Below are 21,908 nucleotides of genomic sequence, written 5' to 3'. Positions count from 1 at the left end.
CTGCTATGGTTGAAACTGATGCAGGAAGACTGAACTGGGGGGGGGTTGCCTGCTTATGGGCCATCAGGTGAAGTGTTGTAATTGTAGAGTATGCCCAAAGATTGGGTGGCTGCAATATGTGTGTGGGGAATATGTGATAGACTCTGGTGAATTAATGTATTTTCAGTGGAATGAGCATCTTAGATGTTAATACCACACACTGAAAAGACATCAATTGGCCAAATCTATTCACTGTATATGCAAAAAGGAACAAAACTGTTAGCAATAAATGAGCCTTGGGGCTCCTTATTCTAAGAGATGTACTCTGTATCCAGGTTCTTGTGAATTCTGGATTTAGAGTGTGGGCAGTAGCTGTAGTTTGGTATGATGTGGGGGTGGTTTCTAGGTGATGATGGCATCTTGAAATGTTGCTTGGCAATTACTCTTAGGTTCTTGTATGTTCTGAGATGAATTGTCAGGATGTAACCATATTGTATTGTGGTGTCAGAGATGTTGAATTGATTGGCTATGTACATGGGACTACCTCCTAAATTTGCATGAAATTCTACATTTTCTATAACTGCTGCTGTTGTACTTTCCTTGGCACCTGATGGCAGGTTCTTGTGTGGACTGCTGAGGTTATTTCTGTGTGCCAAATATTTTAGAACACAATTGTAGGAGGATGGTGCCCGAAATTGCTGTAAGCCATTGTTAACTTCAGGTGGTCCTGAAGACATGATGGCCTGTTGCATTTGGATTTGTTGGGCATGTAGGCATTCTGTATGACCTACCCAAGGAAGTTGGTGCAACTAGAGAAGGTTGAACATCTGTGATGCTAATACCACTCCTACCAGTTGCCTCCAAGTTCTGTGACTAGGTTCTATACCTTCAAAAAGAAGCAAACATGTTAGGAGAAATGGTTTTGTCCTCATGCTCTTGTGTTTTATAAGGGCATATGGGGTTTTTGGATTATGGAATTACATATCGACCAAACAAGATTGAGACATGCTATGACATGCAATTATCACATATTGAACAAAATAGGATTAGGCATGTTAAGAAAAGCAGTAAACAAGAATAAGAATGGAAGTCACAATTGATGAACTAGGGCACATAAGGTGTAGATTTCAAAAATTAATCAGGGACATACCAGTTAGGAAGAAGAACACAGAATGTAGAGCAAAGTTTGTGTGATGGTTAGCCTTGGCTTTCAGTTGGCTAGGCCAATGAATGTCACTAGTAGCAGAGAGGAACATAGAGCTTTTAGAGTGTAAGTGTAGTGGTGAACTAATGTTCGTGTCTCAGAAGTGAGAATAGAGAAGAGTATATATACTAGTTAAGAGCAGAAATAATAAGGTAAAGGAGATCAATCACTCAGCAATTAAGGATATCACTAAATCAATTCACACGCCAAATCAGTGTAGTCTTTCCTTAATTAAATGTAATTACCCAATTGTAAACGACAAGACACTTTTATGGAAAGAAAATCAAGTGAGCAATTAGGGGTAAATAGACAGGAGTTTAATTAAGGAAACAATTAGTGAAGAATCAGTAAATATCACAGTTAATCAAATAAGGTAAGAAAACTAAATAAGGTCGCAAATAAAGGAAATAATCAAGAATCAGAACATAGGTTTTAACAGAGCAAATCAGTGAATCAAAAATTCAAAACAGTACTGATTTAAGGGAGAAAAATATAGGTTTCCACAAATAGACAAATAGGCTAAAATACAATTTCATAAACACACAGAAATCAGTCGAACCAGAAACCCTATAAAGATGAACTAGGGTGAAATATTACAAGAAATTAAATAAAACAATGTAACAAGTAATACGAACAAGCTCAGAGTTAAAGCAAACTATAAGAAACTTAGGGCTTTAGCGTAAATCAAATAGGGTCCAAACAATCTAAACACGAATCAATCAGTAACACTTAGGAACAACGATTAAACACTCAAAAATCAGAAAAGCTTTGAGAAGGTGAGTTAAGTAAACCCTAGTTTTAGAAAAAAAAACATATGAAAAACCATAAGACTTTCGTGAAGACATGTGAAATAGGTTTGATTCATCTCAGATCTGAGAAGGTCAAAGGATAAAAATTAGGGTTTTTTAAAAAGGCAACAGAGACAAGCATAGACTTAGGAATCCATGGATTTAAGATGAAAATAAGAAGTTCTTACTCAAAAATCGAGCCAAATGGCCTGAAACAGGCGAGAAAACCCCAGAGGTGTAAACAGACTAGCACTGGTTCCTCGAGAATCTCCTCAAGGACCCTGGAGATGGAGGTACCAAGCATAAGAGATGCCATTAGAGGCCTGAGGTGGTGAAGAACCACCATGAACGGCAATAGATGAGTGATGGCGGGGGAAATTAGGGTTAGAGTTAGAGAGCGTTTGAGAAACGGAGAGAAGAGTGACGACGGGGGAAGGGTGAGAATGGTTAGGGTTAGAGGGGGTATATGGTTTAATTAAGGTAAGGGGATCCTGGGTTGTTGATCAAAAATGATCAACGGCTAGGATTAGCCAAAGGGTTGGGTCGGGCAGGTAAGTTATTGGGCCTGGGTCTATTGGGCTCGTAGATTTAGGCTAAAATTGAAATTAAAAAGGTTGTTTATCAAATACCCCAAATAATTGGTTAACAATAATTTATAAAATAATTACTAATTATAAAAAATCATTTTTCCTGCATGAAAATGTTTTAAAAATAATTATTTAGTATTTAAAAATACAATGGGCTAATTTTGATTGAAATGATGCAAAAATGTATGCATGGGCTATAATTGTAAAGTTATTGCAATTATAGCCAAAATGTGTCAGTTTTGCTATTTATGAAATAATTTGGACTTAATAGGACCATAAATAGTAATATTAAATCAAGAAATATTTTAAAATCATTCGTGATGCAATTTTATAATTATTTATTAGAAATAAAATACTAGGCAAATTAATTAAAGATGTAAAAATTGTGAAAAAATACCAGTTGATGCTAACGCATGATTTTAAAGAAATATATGCATTTTAAAGCTATGTTGGGAAAATATTGGGCATCAACAGCTGCCCTTCTTCATCAGGAAAGGATGAAAGAGTTGTCGGGTAAAGATATGATGGCCAATTTTGACCGAATGAGACAATTTAAAAGATTTAGGCTGCACTCTGGCTTCTGAGATGCCTACATATCCCTGGTTTTACAGGAATCGGGCCGTGTGTAGTTTTGGGTTCATCGGCGATATATACCGATGAAGTCATCGCAAGAACGGACACAATGTTTCGGGATAGGTGAAATAACAGTTATGGTGAGAGGTCAGGTTTGAGATAATTGAAGGAACTGGAGCAAGGTTGCTACTGCTGTGATAGCGATTGCTTACTGGTCACCTGCAGATAAAGAGATGCTACAAACATGTATTTGTGCAAAAATTTAAACATGCTGTAGATTCCCTTCGTACCATGAAAGTTGTCTTCGGACGGCTGAGGATGACGTCCTTAGACCATGATGTCCTGGGCCATGAATTGTTCAGTGAGGGATTCGCAGTCCATGAAATGATGTTCTCGGGTCATGAAAATGGTGCCTCCGAATCATGACGCCTTTAAATAATGATATGAAAATTTGAGAGATCCTCAAGCCATGGCATGGTGTCTTTCGGCTATGAGGATGATGCCTTTAGACTAGGATGCCTTTGGACAGATTGGTAATATTTCAGCCCATGAGATGCAATAACATTATGTTAGCAAGACAAGGCTTAGTCTTGTGAAATGGAGGGCAGAGCTTAGCCCGCTAGAAGAGCAAATAGATAGTATCGGGATAGAGCAACATTTATGCAAGGAGGGACAATGCTTAGTCCCGTGAGAAGGCAGTGCTTAGCCTCATGCAAAATTAGAGGCAGGGCTTACCTCATGCAAGGTTAAGGACAGGGCCTAGTCCCATACAAATGGAAGGCAGTGCTTAGCCTTATGCAAATATGGAGGTAGGACTTAGCCTCATGCAAGGTTCGGGACAGGGCTTAGTCCCATGCAAATGGAAGGTAGTGCTTAGCCTTATGCTAATATGGAGGTAGGGCTTAGCCTCATGCAAGGTTCGGGGCAGGGCTTAGTCCCATGTAAATGGAAGGCAGTGCTTAGCCTTATGCGAATATGGAGGCAGGGCTTAGCCTCATGCAAGGTTCGGGACAGGGCTTAGTCCCATGAAAATGGAAGGCAGTGCTTAGCCTTATGCAAATATGGAGGCAGGACTTAGCTTTATGCAAATATGGAGGCAGCGCTTAGCCTCATGCAAGATGTGGAACATGGCTTAGTCCCATGCAAATGGAAGCCAGTGCTTAGCCTTATGCGAATATGGAGGCAGGGCTTAGCCTCATGCAGGGTTCGGGATAAGGCTTAGTCCCATGCAAATGGAAGGCAGTGCCTAGCCTTATGCAAATATGGAGGCATGGCTTAGCCTCATGCAGGGTTTGGGACAGGGCTTAGTCCCATGCAAATGGAAGACAATGCTTAGCCTTATGAAAATATGGAGACAAGGCTTAGCCTCATACAAGATGCGGGACAGGGCTTAGTCCCATGCAAAGAATGAGTAGCAAATAAGAGTAGAATATTTCTTAACTGGGGATATATTCGGTGTTCAGTAGCCTGATTGATAGTGATTTTGCTTCGTGTATATATATTGAGAATGTTATTGCTACGTCAGATGTGGCTGCGCTCAAAGAAAAATTGTAAGTTCCGTAAGGGGAGGTTGATTCGTGCCTTCGTCCCCTGGCCTTGCTCTGCTTTGTTCTGGAGGCCTTGTTTGAGTTTCCCTGGGTAATACCTGACTGTTACGGAAATAGAGATTTCAAAAATATGAAATTATTGATAAAATAGAGTTATTTTAGAAACTTAGTGAAATATCAAGTAATTTTAGATGAACTAGTGGCTGTAACACATTTCAGAGACATTGCAGCTTTCTCGTGTTAGAATTTTGAGGGTCCTCCTCAAAATTCTGCCCCAGTTTGGTAGATGATCCTTCGGCCATTTGCAAGTAACGAAACTTGTTGAACCTTCTTCGGAATTTTGAGAATCCTTCTCAAAATTCTACCCTAGTTTCTTAACTAATTTTTGATTGTCTGGCATATGCTGGCGTCGGTTGGACTTGCTCCGGAATTTTATGGGTCCTCCTCAAAACTCTGCCCCAGTTTCTGATCTTGGGGTGGAATGGAAATTTTATTGTGATATGACTGAACCCACATGGCTGCCTACGTATCCCTTCTTAAATGGGAATTAGGGTCAAGCATAGTTCAATTACATTAGATGAAGAAATGTAAGTAGTCTACATATAGTATCTCTTGAGTGCATCTGAATTGATTGGTTTTGGCCAGACTTCTCCGTCCATCTCTGCAACTATGAGTGCTCCTCCTGTTAGCACCTTGTGAACCATGTAAGGACCTTGCCAATTGGAAGAGAATTTCCCTTTGGCTTCATCTTGATGTGGGAAGATCTTCTTCAGCATTAGCTGTCCTGGTGCAAACTGTATTGGCATGACTCTTTTGTTGAAAGATATGGACATTCTAGTCTGATAAAGTTGACCATGACATACAACGTTCATCCTTCTTCCATCTATAGGGGCTAATTGTTCATAGTGGCACTTTATCCATTCTGCATCACTGAGTTCGGCTTCTTGTATGATCCTTAAAGAAGTAATTTCTACCTCGGCTGGGATGACAACTTCGGTACTATAAACCATCATGTAGGGAGTTGCCCCATTTGATGTGCGAACTATAGTGCGGTATCCCAACAAAGCAAAGGGTAACTTCTCGTGCCATTGTTTGTGGTTTTCTACTATCTTCCTTTGTATCTTCTTGATGTTTATGTTGGCGGCTTCTATGGCTCCATTCATCTAAGGTCTATAGGCTATGGAATTCTTGTGCTTGATTTTGAAAGCTTTGCAAATGGCTTTCATCAGATCACTATTGATATTGGTAGAATTATCAGTGACAATAGACTCGGGAACTCCGAATCGACAAACAATACGATCCTTGACAAAGTCTGCGATGTCTTTCTTGGTTACAGCTTTGTAGGATGCGGCCTCTACCCATTTTATGAAGTAGTCAATGGCTACCAGAACGAACCTATGCCCGTTTGAAGTGGTGGGCTCGATCGGACCAATGACATTCATTCCCCAGGCAGCGAACGACCAAGGTGAGCTTGTTGCATTGAGCTCATTCGGCGACACTTTTATCATATCGGCATGCACTTGACATTGGTAGCATTTGCGAACATACTGGACACAATCTGTCTCCACAGTCATACAAAAGTAACCGGCCTTAAGTATCTTCCTGGCCAAGACAAAACCATTCATATGCGGGTTGCATGTCCCAGTATGTATTTCCTCAAGTAGCTTAGAAGCCTCTTTTGCGTCGACACATCTTAGCAATCCCAAATCAAGAGTTCTTCTGTACAAGTTTCCTCCGCTATAGAAAAAGTGATTCGACAATCTCCGAAGTGTGTGTATCTGAGTATGGTTCGTATGCTCTGGATATTCTCCTTTTGCCAAATACTCTATGATATCGTGGAACCAAGGCTTTCCATCCGTATCTTCCTTGACATGAGCATAGTAAGCCGGTTGATTATGGATTCTCACTGGGATGGGATCAATGAAATTCTTATTTGGATGTTGTATCATGGATGACAAGGTGGACAAAGCATCGACAAACCCGTTCTGAATTCTGGGAATATGCCAAAACTCTATCTTCGTGAACCTTTTTCTCAATTCCTGCACATGGTGCAAATATGGCAATATCTTGGAATTCTTAGTGGCCCACTCTCCTTGTACCTGGTGCACGAGTAAATCTGAATCACCAATTACCAGTAACCCCTGAATATTCATGTCGATTGCTATGTTGAGCCCCAGTATGCAGGCTTCATACTCTGCCATATTGTTGGTACAGGGAAATCTGAGCTTAGAAGATACCGGATAATGTTGACATGTTTCTAATACCAAAACCACTCCAATGCCCAGTCCTTTAAAATTTGCAGCTCCATCAAAGAACAACCTCCAGCCGTCGTATACTTTAGTAATGTCTTCTCCTACGAATGACAATTCTTCATTAGGAAAATACGTTTTTAAGGGTTCATATTCTCCTCCCACTGGATTTTAAGCAAGATGATCTGCCAATGCTTATATTTTGACTGCCTTTTGAGTTACATAGACGATATCGAACTCACTTAATAGTATCTGCCATTTGGCTAACTTCCCAGTTGGCATGAGTTTCTGAAATATGTACTTCAGAGAGTCCATCCTGGATATGAGGTATGTGGTATAGGTATAGAAGTAATGCCTCAATTTTTCGGCCATCCAGGTCAAAGCATAGCAAGTGCGTTCCAGCAGAGAGTATCGTGCTTCATAATGTGTGAATTTCTTACTTAGGTAGTATATGGCTTGCTCCTTTCTCCATGTCTCATCGTGTTATCCCAGAACACATCCAAAGGCTCCGTCCAATACAGATAGATAGAGTAGCAAAGGCTGTCCGGTGGTGTGGACAAGTACTCCTTGATTTTGTCGAAAGCTTTCTAACAATCCTCGGTTCAACTTGTTTCGACATCTTTCCTCAGCATCTTGAAGATAGGCACACACATAACTGTGGACTGTGCTATGAAGCGATTGATATAGTTGAGACGTCATAGGAAGCTTATCACGTCCTTTTTGCTCTTGGGTGGCGGTAATTCCTGAATAGCCTTAACCTTGGATGGGTCTAGCTCGATCCCTCGATGACTGATAATGAATCCTAGTAACTTTCCAGAGGGAACCCCGAATGCACACTTTGTGGGATTCAGTTTTAAGTTGTACCTCCTTAACCTATCAAAGAACTTTCTTAAGTCCGCTATGTGATCCGCGGCCCTCTCGGATTTGATAATGACATCGTCCACATATACCTCTATTTCTTTGTGTATCATATCATGGAAGATGGTTGTCTTGGATCTCATGTAAGTAGCCTCAGCATTCTTTAGACCGAATGGCATAATCTTGTAGCAGTATACCCCCTATGGTGCAATAAAAGCTATTTCTCTTCATCTTTTTCATCCATCCAGATCTGGTGATAACCCGCGAAGCAATCTACAAAGGATTGGAGTTCGTGCTAGGTGCAATTGTTGATCAGGATGTGTATATTTGGCAGTGGAAAGTCGTTCTTGGGACTTGCTCTATTTAAGTTTTGATAGTCAACACATACTCTGACTTTACCGTCTTTCTTCGGAAGTGGTACCATGTTGGCTAACTAGGTTGGGTACTCAACCACTCTAAGGACTTTGGCTTAGTAACTTCCTCCTTGATTTTTAGGCTCATATCTGGTTTGAATTTTCTGAGTTTCTGCTTCGCTGGCGGACACATAGGATTAGTAGGTAACTTGTGAGCCACTATGGACGTGCTCAGACCGGTCATGTCATCATATGACCATGCGAAGATGTCCACATATTCCTTTAAGAAACGAATGTACTATTCTTTCTCTATTGGTGATAAGTGAATGCTGATACGAGTCTCCTTAAATGTCTCGGCGTCCCCCAAATTTACTGTTTCTGTTTCGTCCAGGTTGGACTTGTCGCGCCCCCTTTTTCCTTCTTTGCATCAAAAAATCGGGTTTATGACATTTTGGGTATAGAACAACTCATTCCTTTTGGGAACTATGTTTGCATTTGAAAAGTCGTCACCTAATGATTTAAGGTGCATTAGGACACCTATAAGGTTCATTTCTAAGTTTGTTTGATAACCAGAGATAGGGTAAGGGCTTGAAATTATCCTAAGAAAAGGTGTTAGGCACCCCTCAGGATCCACTAGTGTGGTTCCTGGCCAGACATTTTTTTGTGAATTTTGTACAATTAGCAGATAGACAAATATAGGCTCAAATAGTAGGGGATTTAAGTTTGAACACATAAGAGTTTGAAAAACAATTATTAAAAGGCAAATTTTGAAAAGGAATTACAGTTCTACAAATACTTGAGAATATAAAAAGGAGGGGGTCCTAGGTTTATTTATAATATGGATCGCATCAATGTGATACCCGGTATGACACTCCTTAGAAGAGGGGATACATGTGGTATTGGCGCACCAGTCATCATATCCATATCTAGCCTTCCCATCCCGTTAAGGTATTAAAGCGCGGATTGATCTCAACCTCTACTGCATTCTAATACCCGTCCCATTCCTATCAGTCCCGGAGGGATTTAGTACTACTATTCCTATAAGAGGGAGGATTTTAGGCTGACTCTTGGTTATTAAAGGTAAAACTAAAGCGACATACAAAACATGTAGGACTGCATATTAGGTGGAAACATATAAACAACTAAGAGGCTCATATATACCTCCTCAAATAAAGCACATAAATAGCATGACTTAAACACATTTAGGGTCAGAATCTAAAATACTAATGCCGGGTGTTTCAATCGTTGCAGACCAATTTATTACATAACTCAGATAACAAGTCCGAATCAGGCCTGCCTGCTGGTTGTAGTAATTACTAATTAAACAAAGGCGAGTTCAGTTTTATCAAGCAATTACCTAAGGCTTGCCTAAGTGTGTATTGGTAGTGTCCTATAAGCACGATATTTATTACTGATAAAGAAGAAAGCAGAACAGTGGTTGATTTTTTTTTAAACGGGCGATATGGATCATATAGGCATGCTTTCTAAACCGTATTGATAAAAGGAGTAGGTTGCTTAAACTGATTCATGACAGGCATGAGTCGAACTGATTTTTACTAGACTGATTTAGATCCTATACGCATGATTTCTATGAATTTTAATCCTAGGGGCATGATCTCTATTTGTGAGAAAGTAAAGCATGCAGAACTTGAATTAAAATAGAGTTGATCCATAGGCATGTTCCCTATTTGCTTGAAAGTAAAGCATGCAGAACTTGAATTAAAACAGAACATATCCTATAGGCATGTTCTCTACCCTTCTAATAGCTAAAACATACATAATTACCACATCTTTTTTCACTAGCCAACCCCAATATTTGTGACAAATTATTACAGGCCAAATACTGAATTACATCAAAAAGGTGTAAAACAAGAATGTACAACTATAGGAAGCCTATTTCTGACTTCCTCTATGAGTTATGGAATAAATCACCTCAAATGCCACTTGTTTCAAAGCCTTTCTCAGACCTGGATGTGTCAAAGTTCCCTAAGGGTCTCAAGGAACCTCAGGCAGTGCTTACACCCAGGTTTGCATGACCAGATAGAGATGGGTGCAGTGTGGAAGGGTCAGCCCTTATATGTCCAAGTTCAGAAGGAGTTCAAGGGTCCCAAGACAAGGCTCACACAAGAGGGGCAGAACCTAGGTTCTAAGAATATAGTGGAAGTGCAGAACACAGAGATTTATTTAAAACTGGATTGAGAATAGTAAGTGGTAAGGGTGATTTGAAAACAGTAGTAATAAAACTCAAACTACACAGAATCAACAGTTACACAAAGGGGTCAGGGGTTTTGGGATTACATTGCACGAAGCATATGACCCCAGAAAGAGTCGGGTTTGGTCATGTACAACAATAGATGATGCTGGCATGCCCACAAACCAGCAAGAGAACACAAACACATAGGGAAATATGTGGGTTTGGGATTCATAAGTCAGCAAATCACACAACAAGTGACTGACAGAGTGCATACATGAGGGAAAACATTAATTTAGAAGGGGAGGGAGCAGATTACAGCATGCTTAGTAATGTAACTTGATTGCATAAACATAAGCAGAAGCAGGCAAGGGTGAAGGAAACTGAAACAGCTAAAGACACATGTTGTTGTTGATGCTTGAAGATTAACTAGGACATACCAGAAGAGAAGCTAAGTGCAGAAAGGAAAAGTAGGCAAAATTTCCACAGTCTAGCCTTGGCTTTCAGCCGGCTAGACAAAGTAGTAGCACAAGTAGTAATAGAGAAAAGAGAGAAAATTTTGAGTGTAAGTTTTTGTTCTTGAACTCAATTGTTCGTGTCTTTAAAAGAAAATAGGGTGGGTATTTATAGTTTTGGAAACAGGTGAAGAATAAGGTAACAAGTAAAGTCTTAACACAAACATGGAAATAGTCATAATCAGAATCAATTAACACAAGTAATTCCCTTTAATTAAGGGATCACAGTTTAACGGGTAGTAGCAGGCTCAATTAAGGAAAGAAATCAGTTTGGTTACAGATTGATTATTGCCATATAAAGGGCAGTAAAAGCATGAAGCAAACAATTAAGTCTAAGTACAAAAATATGCTTATTTTGGGAAAAGATTCAGCAAGGTAAAACAGAGTAAAGGAAAAGAAATCAATTAATTTTAAATAGGCAAGTGAAATTAGGGGTCATAAAATAAAATCTTTTGCAATCAGCTACAAGACTAAGATCAATCAAGGAAGAAACATGATTCTACACTTCAGTATATAAATAGAGTGAACAGAAGCATCAGACATGCAAGGCCAAGCACATTGGCAAAAGAAAAAACATACAATAGTAGCAGAAATAAGCATAGGATTCAGTAATGAACAAAGTTAGATAGTCAGGGCTCACACGTATAGCCAAAGTGAAGAAGAGAGTCAAAAAAAAGTAAAGATCTCATAGTAACAGGTGAGGAAACATTTTGAGAAGTTAGGGTTTCAACAATAGTCGAGTTAAAAAGATAGTAACACTCAGAATTAAATAAGTCACATAAAGAAAAGAGAGTCTAAAACAAGGAACCTTTAATAGAGTCAAGTATACATTCAAACAAGCAGCCTCAGACCAAAGGACCTAGGGTTTTCCACAATAATCAAGTTTAAAATATGGCAAAACTCAAAATCAAATAAGTCAAACAAGAACGAAGAACTTAATCGAACAAGTACATATTTAAACAAACAGTTTCAGAACTCGGATGCGACCAAAAAAGGAATTAGGGTTTTCAATATGCTGACTCAGATAGAAGAACAATATGAGAAAAATATAGCAAAATCACAAACAACATTAAAATCAGAGAAGAGATCTTTTGAAAAACTTAAAGGAAAACCCTAATGAAGAGTCGCTTGAAAAGAAAAGTTGAAGAACTTTCGAGAAAACACTTAAGGCATTCATAGTAAGCACAGATCTATGGTAGATCTGAAAGGAAAATCAAAAGATCTTAAATATTAGGGTTTCAAAAACCCAGAAAAGGTGAGAAAAACCTTGAAAGTTACCGATCTAACCAGGAAAGTCAAGGATCTGCCTTGAAAGGCCGGAGAAAGGTCATGGATGGCCGGAGAAAGGCCATGAACAAAAGTCGAGCAAGGACTGGACCAGATCCCTTTGAGGACTGGACATGAAACCACAAAAAAAAACACCCAAGAGCCATAGGAGGCTGATACACATCTCCAATGGCCATGAGAGGCCATGGATTAGGCAGGGGTTAAGGTGGATTAGGGTGAAATTAGATGGCGGCGGCTAGGGTTCATGAGGGATTGTAGAGAGAGTTGGGAGGGAAGGGATCCAAAGGTAGTGATTGGTGAAAAATGAGGTAGGTTTAGGGGTCTTTTGGGTTTAATTATGGAAGGGCGAACGGTGGTCGTTGATCTGAATGATCAACGGCCTGGATTCAAAAGGGTAGGTAGGGAATTCGGGTTGGGTCATTTAATTGGGTTAAGGGTCAGGTTTGAAATGGAATTGGGCCGGGGAAATTGGGTTTAATTTCGGGTTAGATTTAGGCTAAAATTGAAATGTAATTGGGCTATTATTTAAATAGCCAATTTCCCCTTTTAAAATTATAAAATAGTAAATTAATTTTTGGAAATAAATTGAAAGCACTAAAATGATTTATAACATATAATTATCAATTTAAAAATACAGGACTTAATTTTATGAATATAAAATATAATTGAATCTTACAAGGGCTAATATTGCAATTATATTTAATTTAGCTTAAAAATACTAAATAATTTTTTAAAAATATACGACTAATTAACTTAGCTATATTTTAGTATAAATATAAAATTCCAACAAATGAATTACCAAAATAATAATTTTGGAAATAATTATTGGGGTTTTTATGGATAAAAGAGGGAAATAAATTGAATTTGAAAACCTTTAAAAATTATGGAAAAAATAATAAAATATTTGGATATTATTACATATGCATATACATGTTATTTTGAAGGTTTTTGCATATTGGAAATATATAAGAAAAATTTGGGTATCAACAGCTGCCCCTCTTTACCCGGGAAGGATGAAAGAGTTGTCGGGTAAAGATATGATGGCCAATTTCAACCGAGCGAAACGGTTTAAAAAAGATAGGCTGCACCCCGACTTCTGAGCTGCCTACATATCCCTGGTTTTACAGGAATCAGGTCATATGTAGTTCAGGATCTGTCGGCGGAGTATGCCGATGGAGACTTTCCAAGAACGGACCCAATATCTAAGGCGGGGTGAGTGGGCGGCTTGTGGGAATGGTTAAGTTTTGATATGGCTGCGGGAATTGGAGTGGGCCCGCTCCTACTAGGATGGTCATTGCTCGCCGGTTTACTTACAATTAGAAACGATACAAGCGTATATTACGCATAAATCTAAACATGATGCGAATTCCCGTCGGACCATGAATGTTTTCTTCGGACGATTAGGATGACGTCCTTAGACCATGACGTCCTGGGTCATGAAGCATATGATAAAGGATTCACAGGCCATGAAATGATGCTCTCGGGCTATGAGGATTGTGCATCCGAACCATGGTGCCTTTGAATAATGATATGCAAAAGATTAAAAAGGATCCTCAGGCCATTACATGGTGTTCTCGGGCTATGAAGATGGTGCCTTCGAACGATGACGACTTCTGACAATTTGGCGATCTTTCAGCCTATGAGAGGCAGTATGAGGCGATCTTTCAGCCCATGAGATGTAGTATGATGCGATCTTTCAATCCATGAGATGCAGTATAAGGCGATATTTCACCCCATAAGATGCAATATGAGGCGATATTTCAGCCTATGAGATGCAGTAGCATGATGCGGACAAGACAAAGCTTAGTCTAGTGAATTGAAGGGCAGAGCTTAGCCCATAAGAGAAATGAAATAAATGATGCTTGAGATAGTGCTTAATTTCGAAGAAAATTGGAGGTAGAGCTTAGCCTCGGAAGGCAAAAATGATAGCCTTATGCAAAGATGCAAATGCGGAGAGAGGTAGAGCTTAACCTCGGAAGGCAGAATGGTAGCCTTATGCAAGATGCAAATGCGGAGAGAGGTAGAGATTACCTCGGAAGGTATAATGGTATCCTTATGCAAGAATGCAGATGGAGACAATGTTTTGTCTTAGAAGGCAGAATGGTAGCCTTATGCATGAGTACAGATGGAGACAATGTTTAGTCTCGGAAGGCAGAATGGTAGCCTTATGCAATGCAAATGTAGATGGAGACAACGTTTAGTCTCGGAAGGAGAATGGTAGCCTTATGCAAGTTGGAAGGCAGAATAGTAGCCTTATGCAATGCAGATGCAGATGGAGGTAGAGCTTAACCTTGAAAGGCAGAATGGTAGCCTTATGCAGGGGTGCAGATGGAGACAGCGTTTAGTCTCGGAAGGTAGAATGGTAGCCTTATGCAAAAATGAAATAACTACTGATAGTAGAGTTTTCTTAGCTGATAGCAGTTTGCGATGTCGTGATTACTGAGAGCATTATGATAGACGGAACATCATTGGTGTATGTTGATAGCAAATGTTTGCAAGTGTAACGGTTCGGAGAGTCGTGTTCCTGAATAATGTTTGTCCATGAGTGTATAGTATGTTTAATGATTTTGCAATCCCGGTGCCTGTATCCAAAGAAAAATCGTGAGTTTTGTAGAGGGGGAAGTTTAGCTCGTATCCCCGCTGGCTTTGCTTGTCCTGCTCGGCTTTGATCTGGTGATATTTCACGTATCATTAGGGTAGCGTTGCTAAACAAAGAAATTTTATAATAAATATGCATGGTTTCGTAAAAATATGACATAAGTGTATAATTAAGAAATAGCTTTTAGATGAACCGGCGACTGTGACGTGGCTCGGGACATTGCAACCTCTCTAGCTATCCCCCTCAAAATTCTGCCCCAATTTGATAAGTTGACTTTTCTGACTGCTGCTCGCAGCGATTGGCTAAATTACTTCGGAATTTTGAGGGTCCTCCTCAAAATTCTGCCCCAGTTTCAACTGCGGGGCGGGGGGGAAGGGGGAACGAAAATTTTATTGCATTGTGACCAAACCCACAGGGCTGCCTACGTATCCCCTCTTAAACGGGAATCAGGTCAGGCATTCAATTTACATCATATAAGGAATGCATAAAGATTACACATAGTAACGCTTGACTGCATCTAAATTGATTGGCTTCGGCCAGACTTCTCCGTCTATTTCAGCAAGTATGAGGGCTCCTCCTGTCAAAACCCGATGAACCATGTATGGACCCTGCCAGTTGGGAGAGAACTTCCCTTTGGCTTCATTTTGATGCGGAAAATTTTTCTTTAACACCAGCTGCCCCGGTGTGAATTGTCTTGGCTTGACTCTTTTGTTGAAGGCTCTAGACATTCTATTCTGGTAGAGTTGACCATGTCAAAATGCATTCATTCTCTTTATGTTTATAAGGGTAGTTGCTCATAACGACTTTTCACCCATTCTACATCATCGAGCTCAGCTTCCTGTATGATCCTTAGGGGAGGAATTTCTACCTCAACAGGAATAATAGCCTCTATATCGTAAACCAGCATATAGGGGGTTGCCCTGGTTGATGTGCGGACTGTGGTGCGATACCCCAATAGAGCAAATGAAAACTTCTAGTGCCATTGTTTATGCTTTTCTATCAATTTCCTCAATATCTTCTTGATATTCTTGTTGGCGGATTCTACAGCTCCATTCATTTGAGGTCTGTAGGCTGTGGAATTTTTGTGTCTGATCTTGAAAGTTTCACACATAGCTTTCATCAAGTCGCCATTGAGGATAAAGCCATTATCAGTAATGATTGACTCTGGAATTCCGAATCGACAAACAATGCGATCGCGAACAAAGTCTGCCACGACTTTCTTAGTCACTGCTCTATAAGATGTTGTTTCGACTCATTTGGTGAAATAGTCGATTGCTACTATGATAAACCTGTGTCAATTGGAAGAGGCAGGCTCCACTGGTCTAATAACATCCATCCCCCAAGCAGCGAACAACCACGGTGAGCTTGTTACATTAAGTTCATTTGGAGGTACCTTTATCATGTCTGCATGTATCTGATAGCAGTGGCATTTCCGGACATACTGGATGTAGTCCGTTTCTATGGTCATCCAAAAGTAACCTGCTAGGAGTATCTTCTTTGCTAAGACAAAACCGTTCATATGGGGACTGCAGGTCCTAGGATGAATTTCCTCTAGTAGCCTGGATGCTTCCTTTGCATCGACACACCTTAACAGTCCCAAATCAGGAGTCCTCCTATATAGGATTCCTCCACTGTGAAAGAAATTTTGGAGAACCTCCGAAGTGTGCGTTTCTGAGTAGGATTTGCAAGTTCTGGGTACTCTCCTTTTGCCAAATATTCCTTGATGTCATGAAACCAGAGCTTTCCATCTGCTTCTTCTTCAACATGGGCACAGTAAGCTGACTGATCATGGATCTTTACTGGAATGGGGTCAATGAAATTTTTGTCTAGATGTTGTATCATAGATGACAGGGTAGCCAATGCATCGGCGAACTCATTCTAGACTCTAGGAACATGTTGGAACTCCGTCTTCGTGAACCTCTTTCTCAATTCCTGTACATGATGTAGATACGGGAGTATCTTGGAGTTCTTGGTTGCCCATTCTTCACGTACCTGATGTATAAGCAGGTCTGAATCTCCAATTACTAGTAGCTCTTGAACATTCATGCCAATGGCCATTTTGAGCCCTAGGATGCAAGCTTTATATTCGGCCATGTTGTTGGTACATGGGAACCTGAGTTTGGTGGACACCGGATAATGTTGACCGGTTTCTGATACTAGGACTGCTCCTATGCCAACTCCTTTGAAATTTGCTGCTCCATCGAAAAACATTCTCCAACAGTCATAGGATTCTGCAATGTCTTCTCCTATGAATGATACCTCTTCATCAGGAAAGTACATTTTTAGGGGTTCGTATTCTCCATCCACGGGATTCTCAACAAGGTGGCATGCCAGTGCTTGTCTTTTGACCGCTTTCTGAGTTACCTAAATAATGTCGAACTCACTCAACAAGATTTGCCACTTGTCTAGCTTGCCAGTGGGTATGAACTTCTGAAAGATGTACTTCAAAGGATCCATCCTTGATATGAGATATGTAATATAGGCACAGAAGTAGTGCCTCAGCTTCTGAGCTACCCAAGTCAAAGCACAACAGGTGTGTTCCAACAGAGAATACTGGGCCTCATATGGGGTGAACTTCTTACTGATATAATAGATGGCATGCTCCTTCCTCCTAGTTTCATCATGCTGCCCCAGAACGCAACCGAAAGCTCCATCCAATACTGCAAGGTAGAGTAATAAGGGTCTACCTGGCTCATGCGGGACCAAGACTGGTGGTGTTGACAAGTACTCCTTGATTCTGTCGAAGGCCTTTTGGCAGTCTCAGTCCATTTGGTAGCGGCATCCTTCTTCCATATTTTAAAGATTGGTTCACAAATAACTATAGACTGTGCTATGAATCAGCTGATGTAATTGAGCCTTCCCAAGAAACTCATCACATCCTTATTGTTCTTTGGCGGTGGCAATTCTTGAATAGCTTTGAATTTTGATGGATCCAGTTCTATTACTCGGCGACTCGCAATAAACCCAAGCAATTTTCCAGCGGGAACCCCAAATGCGCACTTCGCGGGATTCAGTTTCAGGTTGTACCTTCGCAATCTATTGAATAACTTCCTCAAATCTTCCATGTGATCAGTGGCCTTCTTGGACTTAACGATGACATCATCTACATATACCTCAATCTCCTTATGTATCATATCATGGAAAATGGTAGTCATGGCCCTTATGTAGGTGGCCCCTGCATTCTTTAGGCCGAACGGCATCATCTTGTAATAGTACATTCCCCACGGAGTAATGAAAGTCGTTTTCTCAGCATCTTCTTCATCCATCCAGATCTGATGATAACCAGCGAAACAATCTACAAAAGACTGCAGCTCATACTTGGCGCAATTGTCAATCAGGATGTGTATGTTCGGCAAAGGGAAGTCGTCTTTCGGACTGGCCTGGTTGAGATCCAGGTAGTCGACACAGACTGTGTCATTTCCTTCCTTTTTTGGTACTGGCACGATGTTGGGCTAACCATGTTGGGTATTCTACTACCCTGAGAACCTTAGATTTGACTTGCTTTGTGACTCCTTCCTTGATTTTCAAACTCATATCATGCTTGAACTTTCTGAGCTTTTATGTTACCGGTGGACATGTCAGATCGGTAGGCAGTTTGTGAGCTACAATAGACGTACTCAGACCAGTCATGTCATCATACGACCAGGCGGATATGTCCTCATACTCCTTTAGAAATTCTGTGTATTCTTTCTTCTCCGATGGCGATAAGTGAATGCTGATTCGTGTTTCCTTGTCATTTTCTGCATCTCCCAAGTTGACAATTTCGGTCTCGTCCAGGTTGGACTTAGGTTTGTTCTCAAAGTTCTCAACCTCTTTGACAATCTCGTCAGGTATGTCATCTTCCTTTGAATCAGTATCCATTTGTTGCGTTGTCTCATTGCATGTCACAGTCATTGGTTCATCAAGATAAGTAATAGTAATGTTGTATATGTAAAGTAATGAGAGAGAAATAATAATGAGTGTTGATTCATAAGAAAAGTCAAAATGCTTTGATAAATTGCATAATTGTTTTGAACATTGTCGATCTTATTGGGGGAATTGAAAGAATGCAAAAAGAAAATCATTTAGTAAATAAAACAGTGCATGATGCTTGTTTTAGCCTTGCTACCCCGAGGCTCGCCGAGCTCTGGTTGCCCTGATGGTCCAATTCTTGAGATGTGCCCCTGGATCTTGTGAAATAAAATGATGATGCCAGAGTGCACAAACTAACCTTTGGGGAGGGGAATAATAAAGCAAAAAGGTAATCAAGTCAGTAAAGATCGTAAAAAGTATTGCAATATTTAAACACATAGTGCAAGGAATGTAAAGCACGTCCTAATTTGCCTCTTTGTGCCCAAGGTAGGCCTAGCGACAAATTAATTTGGAGAACTTAGGATGCTAAATGCTTCATTTTATTGATAAAAACTAGACTAATTCCAAATTGATAAATAAACAGGAAATAAAAGTCACTAATAGCCATGGGCCTTATTACAATTTATAAAGCAAAAAGATGAACTCCTATCTATTTGGTCTCAGAAGGACCTTCCTCAGGTTGAATGCTCTCATTGATCAGATCCTCCAATTCGCGTAGGTTCACCAGTAAAAATGTCTTTGCCAGGTGCTCTCCTTCATTTCCCTCAGCGTTTTGGCAGTCGGTGACTCTCTTCCTCACTTTTCCTTCCAATTCCAGCTGACTATAATCCAGATATTCCAATTTTTCGCTAGCTTTGGCGGCCCTCTCTTTACGCTCATTGATTTGATCATTTGATGGAAGACTCCTCCACCAGTCTAGCAAGAGTGGAGGCATGCTAATCATACCGAAACTGGGGACCTCGTGCCTTATTTTCTACAAAACAAAAGGGTTAGACCCTACCCCACCAGACTCGACTATTTATCATCAACAATTAGCATAAAACATTTAGTTCTCCAAATAAATGCACAGAACGTGATGATGTCCGTTTGGGTTTAGGAAAACCCAGTGGACTTTTGGACAAGGCTATCTTAAAGAATCATTATGTGGACAACATAACTGACCCGGCTAGGTTTAACCATGATGCATGCATAATTTGAACAGAGTAAGGTTTCTATGGGGTTTTAGACTGGTACCCTTGAGCGAACAACTTAAGGGGGAAGGCACGGAACCATCAACTGCACCGCTAATCGACTGGTTTTACCGCAAATATGCTTTTCCGAATTTAGGGGGTAATGATATAGGAAGAGCACAACCACTCATTATAAGCGTTGCTATAATATTTGTTTGGCACAGTGGAGTATGATGTTGAGCATGATTATGCAATAATTAAAACATGTTGGCACGTATTTGCACATTAATAAAGTGATAAATATAGCAGTTTCATAATTTAAAGCAGCAATAAAGGAAGGAAACAAAGAAGATAGGTTAGTTTTGCTTTTGAAAAGAAATTAAATGCTTAAAGGAATTAAACAAGTAATTGCACATAAGGGAGGCACAAAATTCACAAGAACAATCTAAAGTGGTAAAAGCCTAAGATCCCCAGTAGAGTCGCCATGCTGTCGTGCCCCTTTTTTCCCTCTTTGCATTGGAAAATCGGGTTTACGACATTTTGGGTATAGGACAACTCATTCCTTTTGGAAACTGGGTTTGCATTTGAAGAGTCGTCACCTAATGATTTAAGGTGCACTAGGACACCTATAAGGTTCATTTCAAAGTTTGTTTGATAACCAGAGATAGGGTAAGGGCTTGAAATTATCCTAAGGGAAAGGTGTTAGGCACCCCTCAGGATCCACTAGTGCGGTTCCCGGCCAGACAGTTTCTTGTGAATTTTGTGAAATTAGCAGATAGACAAATATAGGCTCAAATAGTAGGGGATTTAAGTTTGAACACATAAGAGTTTGAAAAACAATTATTAAAAGGCGAATTTTGAAAAGGAGTTACAGTTCTACAAATATTTGAGAATATAAAAAGGAGGGGGATCCTAGGTTTATTTATAATATGGATCACATAAATGCGATACCCGGTATGACACTCCTCAGAAGAGGGGATACACGTGGTATTGGCGTACCGGACATCATATCCATATCTACCATTCCCACCCCGTTAAGGTATTAAAGTGTGGATTGGTCTCGACCTCTACTGCATGCTATTACCCGTCCCATTCCTATCAGTCCCGGAGGGATTTAGGACTATTATTCCTATAAGAGGGAGGATTTTAGGCTAACTCTTGGTTTTTAAAGGTAAAACTAAAACGACATACAAAACACGTAGGACTGCATATTAAAGGGGAATATATAAACAACTAAGAGGCTCATATATACCTCCTCAAATAAAGCACATAAATAGCATGACTTAAACACATTTAGGTCAGAATCTAAAATACTAAGGCCGGGTGTTTTAATCGTTGAAGCAGACCAATTTATTACATAACTCAGATAAGAAGTTCGAATCAAGCCTGTCTGCTGGTTGTAGCAGTTACTAATTAAACAAAGGCGAGTTCAATTTTATCAAGCAATTACCTAAGGCTTTCCTAAGTGTGTATTGGTAGTGTCCTATAAGCATGATATCTATTACTAATTAAGAAGGCAGCAGAACAGTGGTTGAGTTTTTTTTAAAACGGGCAATTTGGATCCTATAGGCATGCTTTCTAAACCGTATTAATAAACGGAGTAGGTTGCTTAAACTGATTCATGACAGGCATGAGTCGAACATATTTTAACTAGACTGATTTAGATCCTATAGGCATGATTTCTATTATAGCTGATTTCAATTCCTATCGGCATGGTATCTAATTGAACATGCAATGAAGTAGGCAGGATTTATTAAATCAAAATTCCTATAGGCATGATTTCTATGAATTTTAATCCTAGGGGCATGATCTCTATTTGTGTAAAAGTAAAACATGCAGAACTTGAATTAAAACAGAGAAGATCCTATAGGCATGTTCCCTATTTCCCTGAAAGTAAAGCATGCAAAACTTGAATTAGAACATAACAGATTCTATAGGCATGTTCTCTACCCTTCTAATAGCTAAAACATGCATAATTACCCCATCCCTTTTCACTAGCCAACCCCAATATTTGTTACAAATTATTACAGACCAAATACTGAATTACATCAGAAAAGTGTAAAATAAGAATTTACAACCATAGAAATCCTGATTCTGACTTCCTCTCTGAGTTATGGAATAAACCACCTCAAATGCCACTTGTTTCAAAGCCATTCT

The 21,908-nt window shown here is 39.8% G+C and overlaps 2 protein-coding genes across 2 annotated transcripts; both read right to left on the bottom strand.

Moving 5' to 3' along the window:
- Nucleotides 1-5,274: 5,274 nt before the first annotated feature.
- On the bottom strand, nt 5,275-5,841 carry LOC138879965 (uncharacterized). Its single transcript, XM_070159615.1, has one exon. The coding sequence runs from the start codon at nt 5,839-5,841 to the stop codon at nt 5,275-5,277; it is 567 nt and encodes a 188-aa protein (XP_070015716.1).
- LOC138879964 (uncharacterized) lies at nt 5,842-19,516 on the bottom strand. Its single transcript, XM_070159614.1, has 4 exons — nt 19,252-19,516; nt 6,811-7,031; nt 6,227-6,717; nt 5,842-5,911 (listed from the first exon to the last, which is right to left on the bottom strand). Exons 1-4 carry the CDS (start codon nt 19,514-19,516, stop codon nt 5,842-5,844), a joined length of 1,047 nt encoding a protein of 348 aa, XP_070015715.1.
- Nucleotides 19,517-21,908: the final 2,392 nt, after the last annotated feature.

The sequence above is a fragment of the Nicotiana sylvestris genome, chromosome 10, assembly GCF_000393655.2.
Source record: "Nicotiana sylvestris chromosome 10, ASM39365v2, whole genome shotgun sequence".
NCBI lineage: Eukaryota > Viridiplantae > Streptophyta > Magnoliopsida > Solanales > Solanaceae > Nicotiana > Nicotiana sylvestris.
This window is presented reverse-complemented; position numbering and strand designations above follow the sequence as displayed.

Bases quoted from the DNA above. Each gene is read 5' to 3' on its own strand.
- LOC138879964 (XM_070159614.1), bottom strand. From the start codon at position 19,516: ATGCCTCCACTCTTGCTAGACTGGTGGAGGAGTCTTCCATCAAATGAT. The intron at 7,032-19,251 runs GTCCTTCTGAGA...TGTCATTCGTAG, and splicing joins GAGCATTCAACCTGAGGAAG to GAGAAGACATTACTAAAGTA. The intron at 6,718-6,810 runs GTAATTGGTGAT...CACCATGTGCAG, and splicing joins TGAATATTCAGGGGTTACTG to GAATTGAGAAAAAGGTTCAC.
- LOC138879965 (XM_070159615.1), bottom strand. From the start codon at position 5,841: ATGAATGGAGCCATAGAAGCCGCCAACATAAACATCAAGAAGATACAA.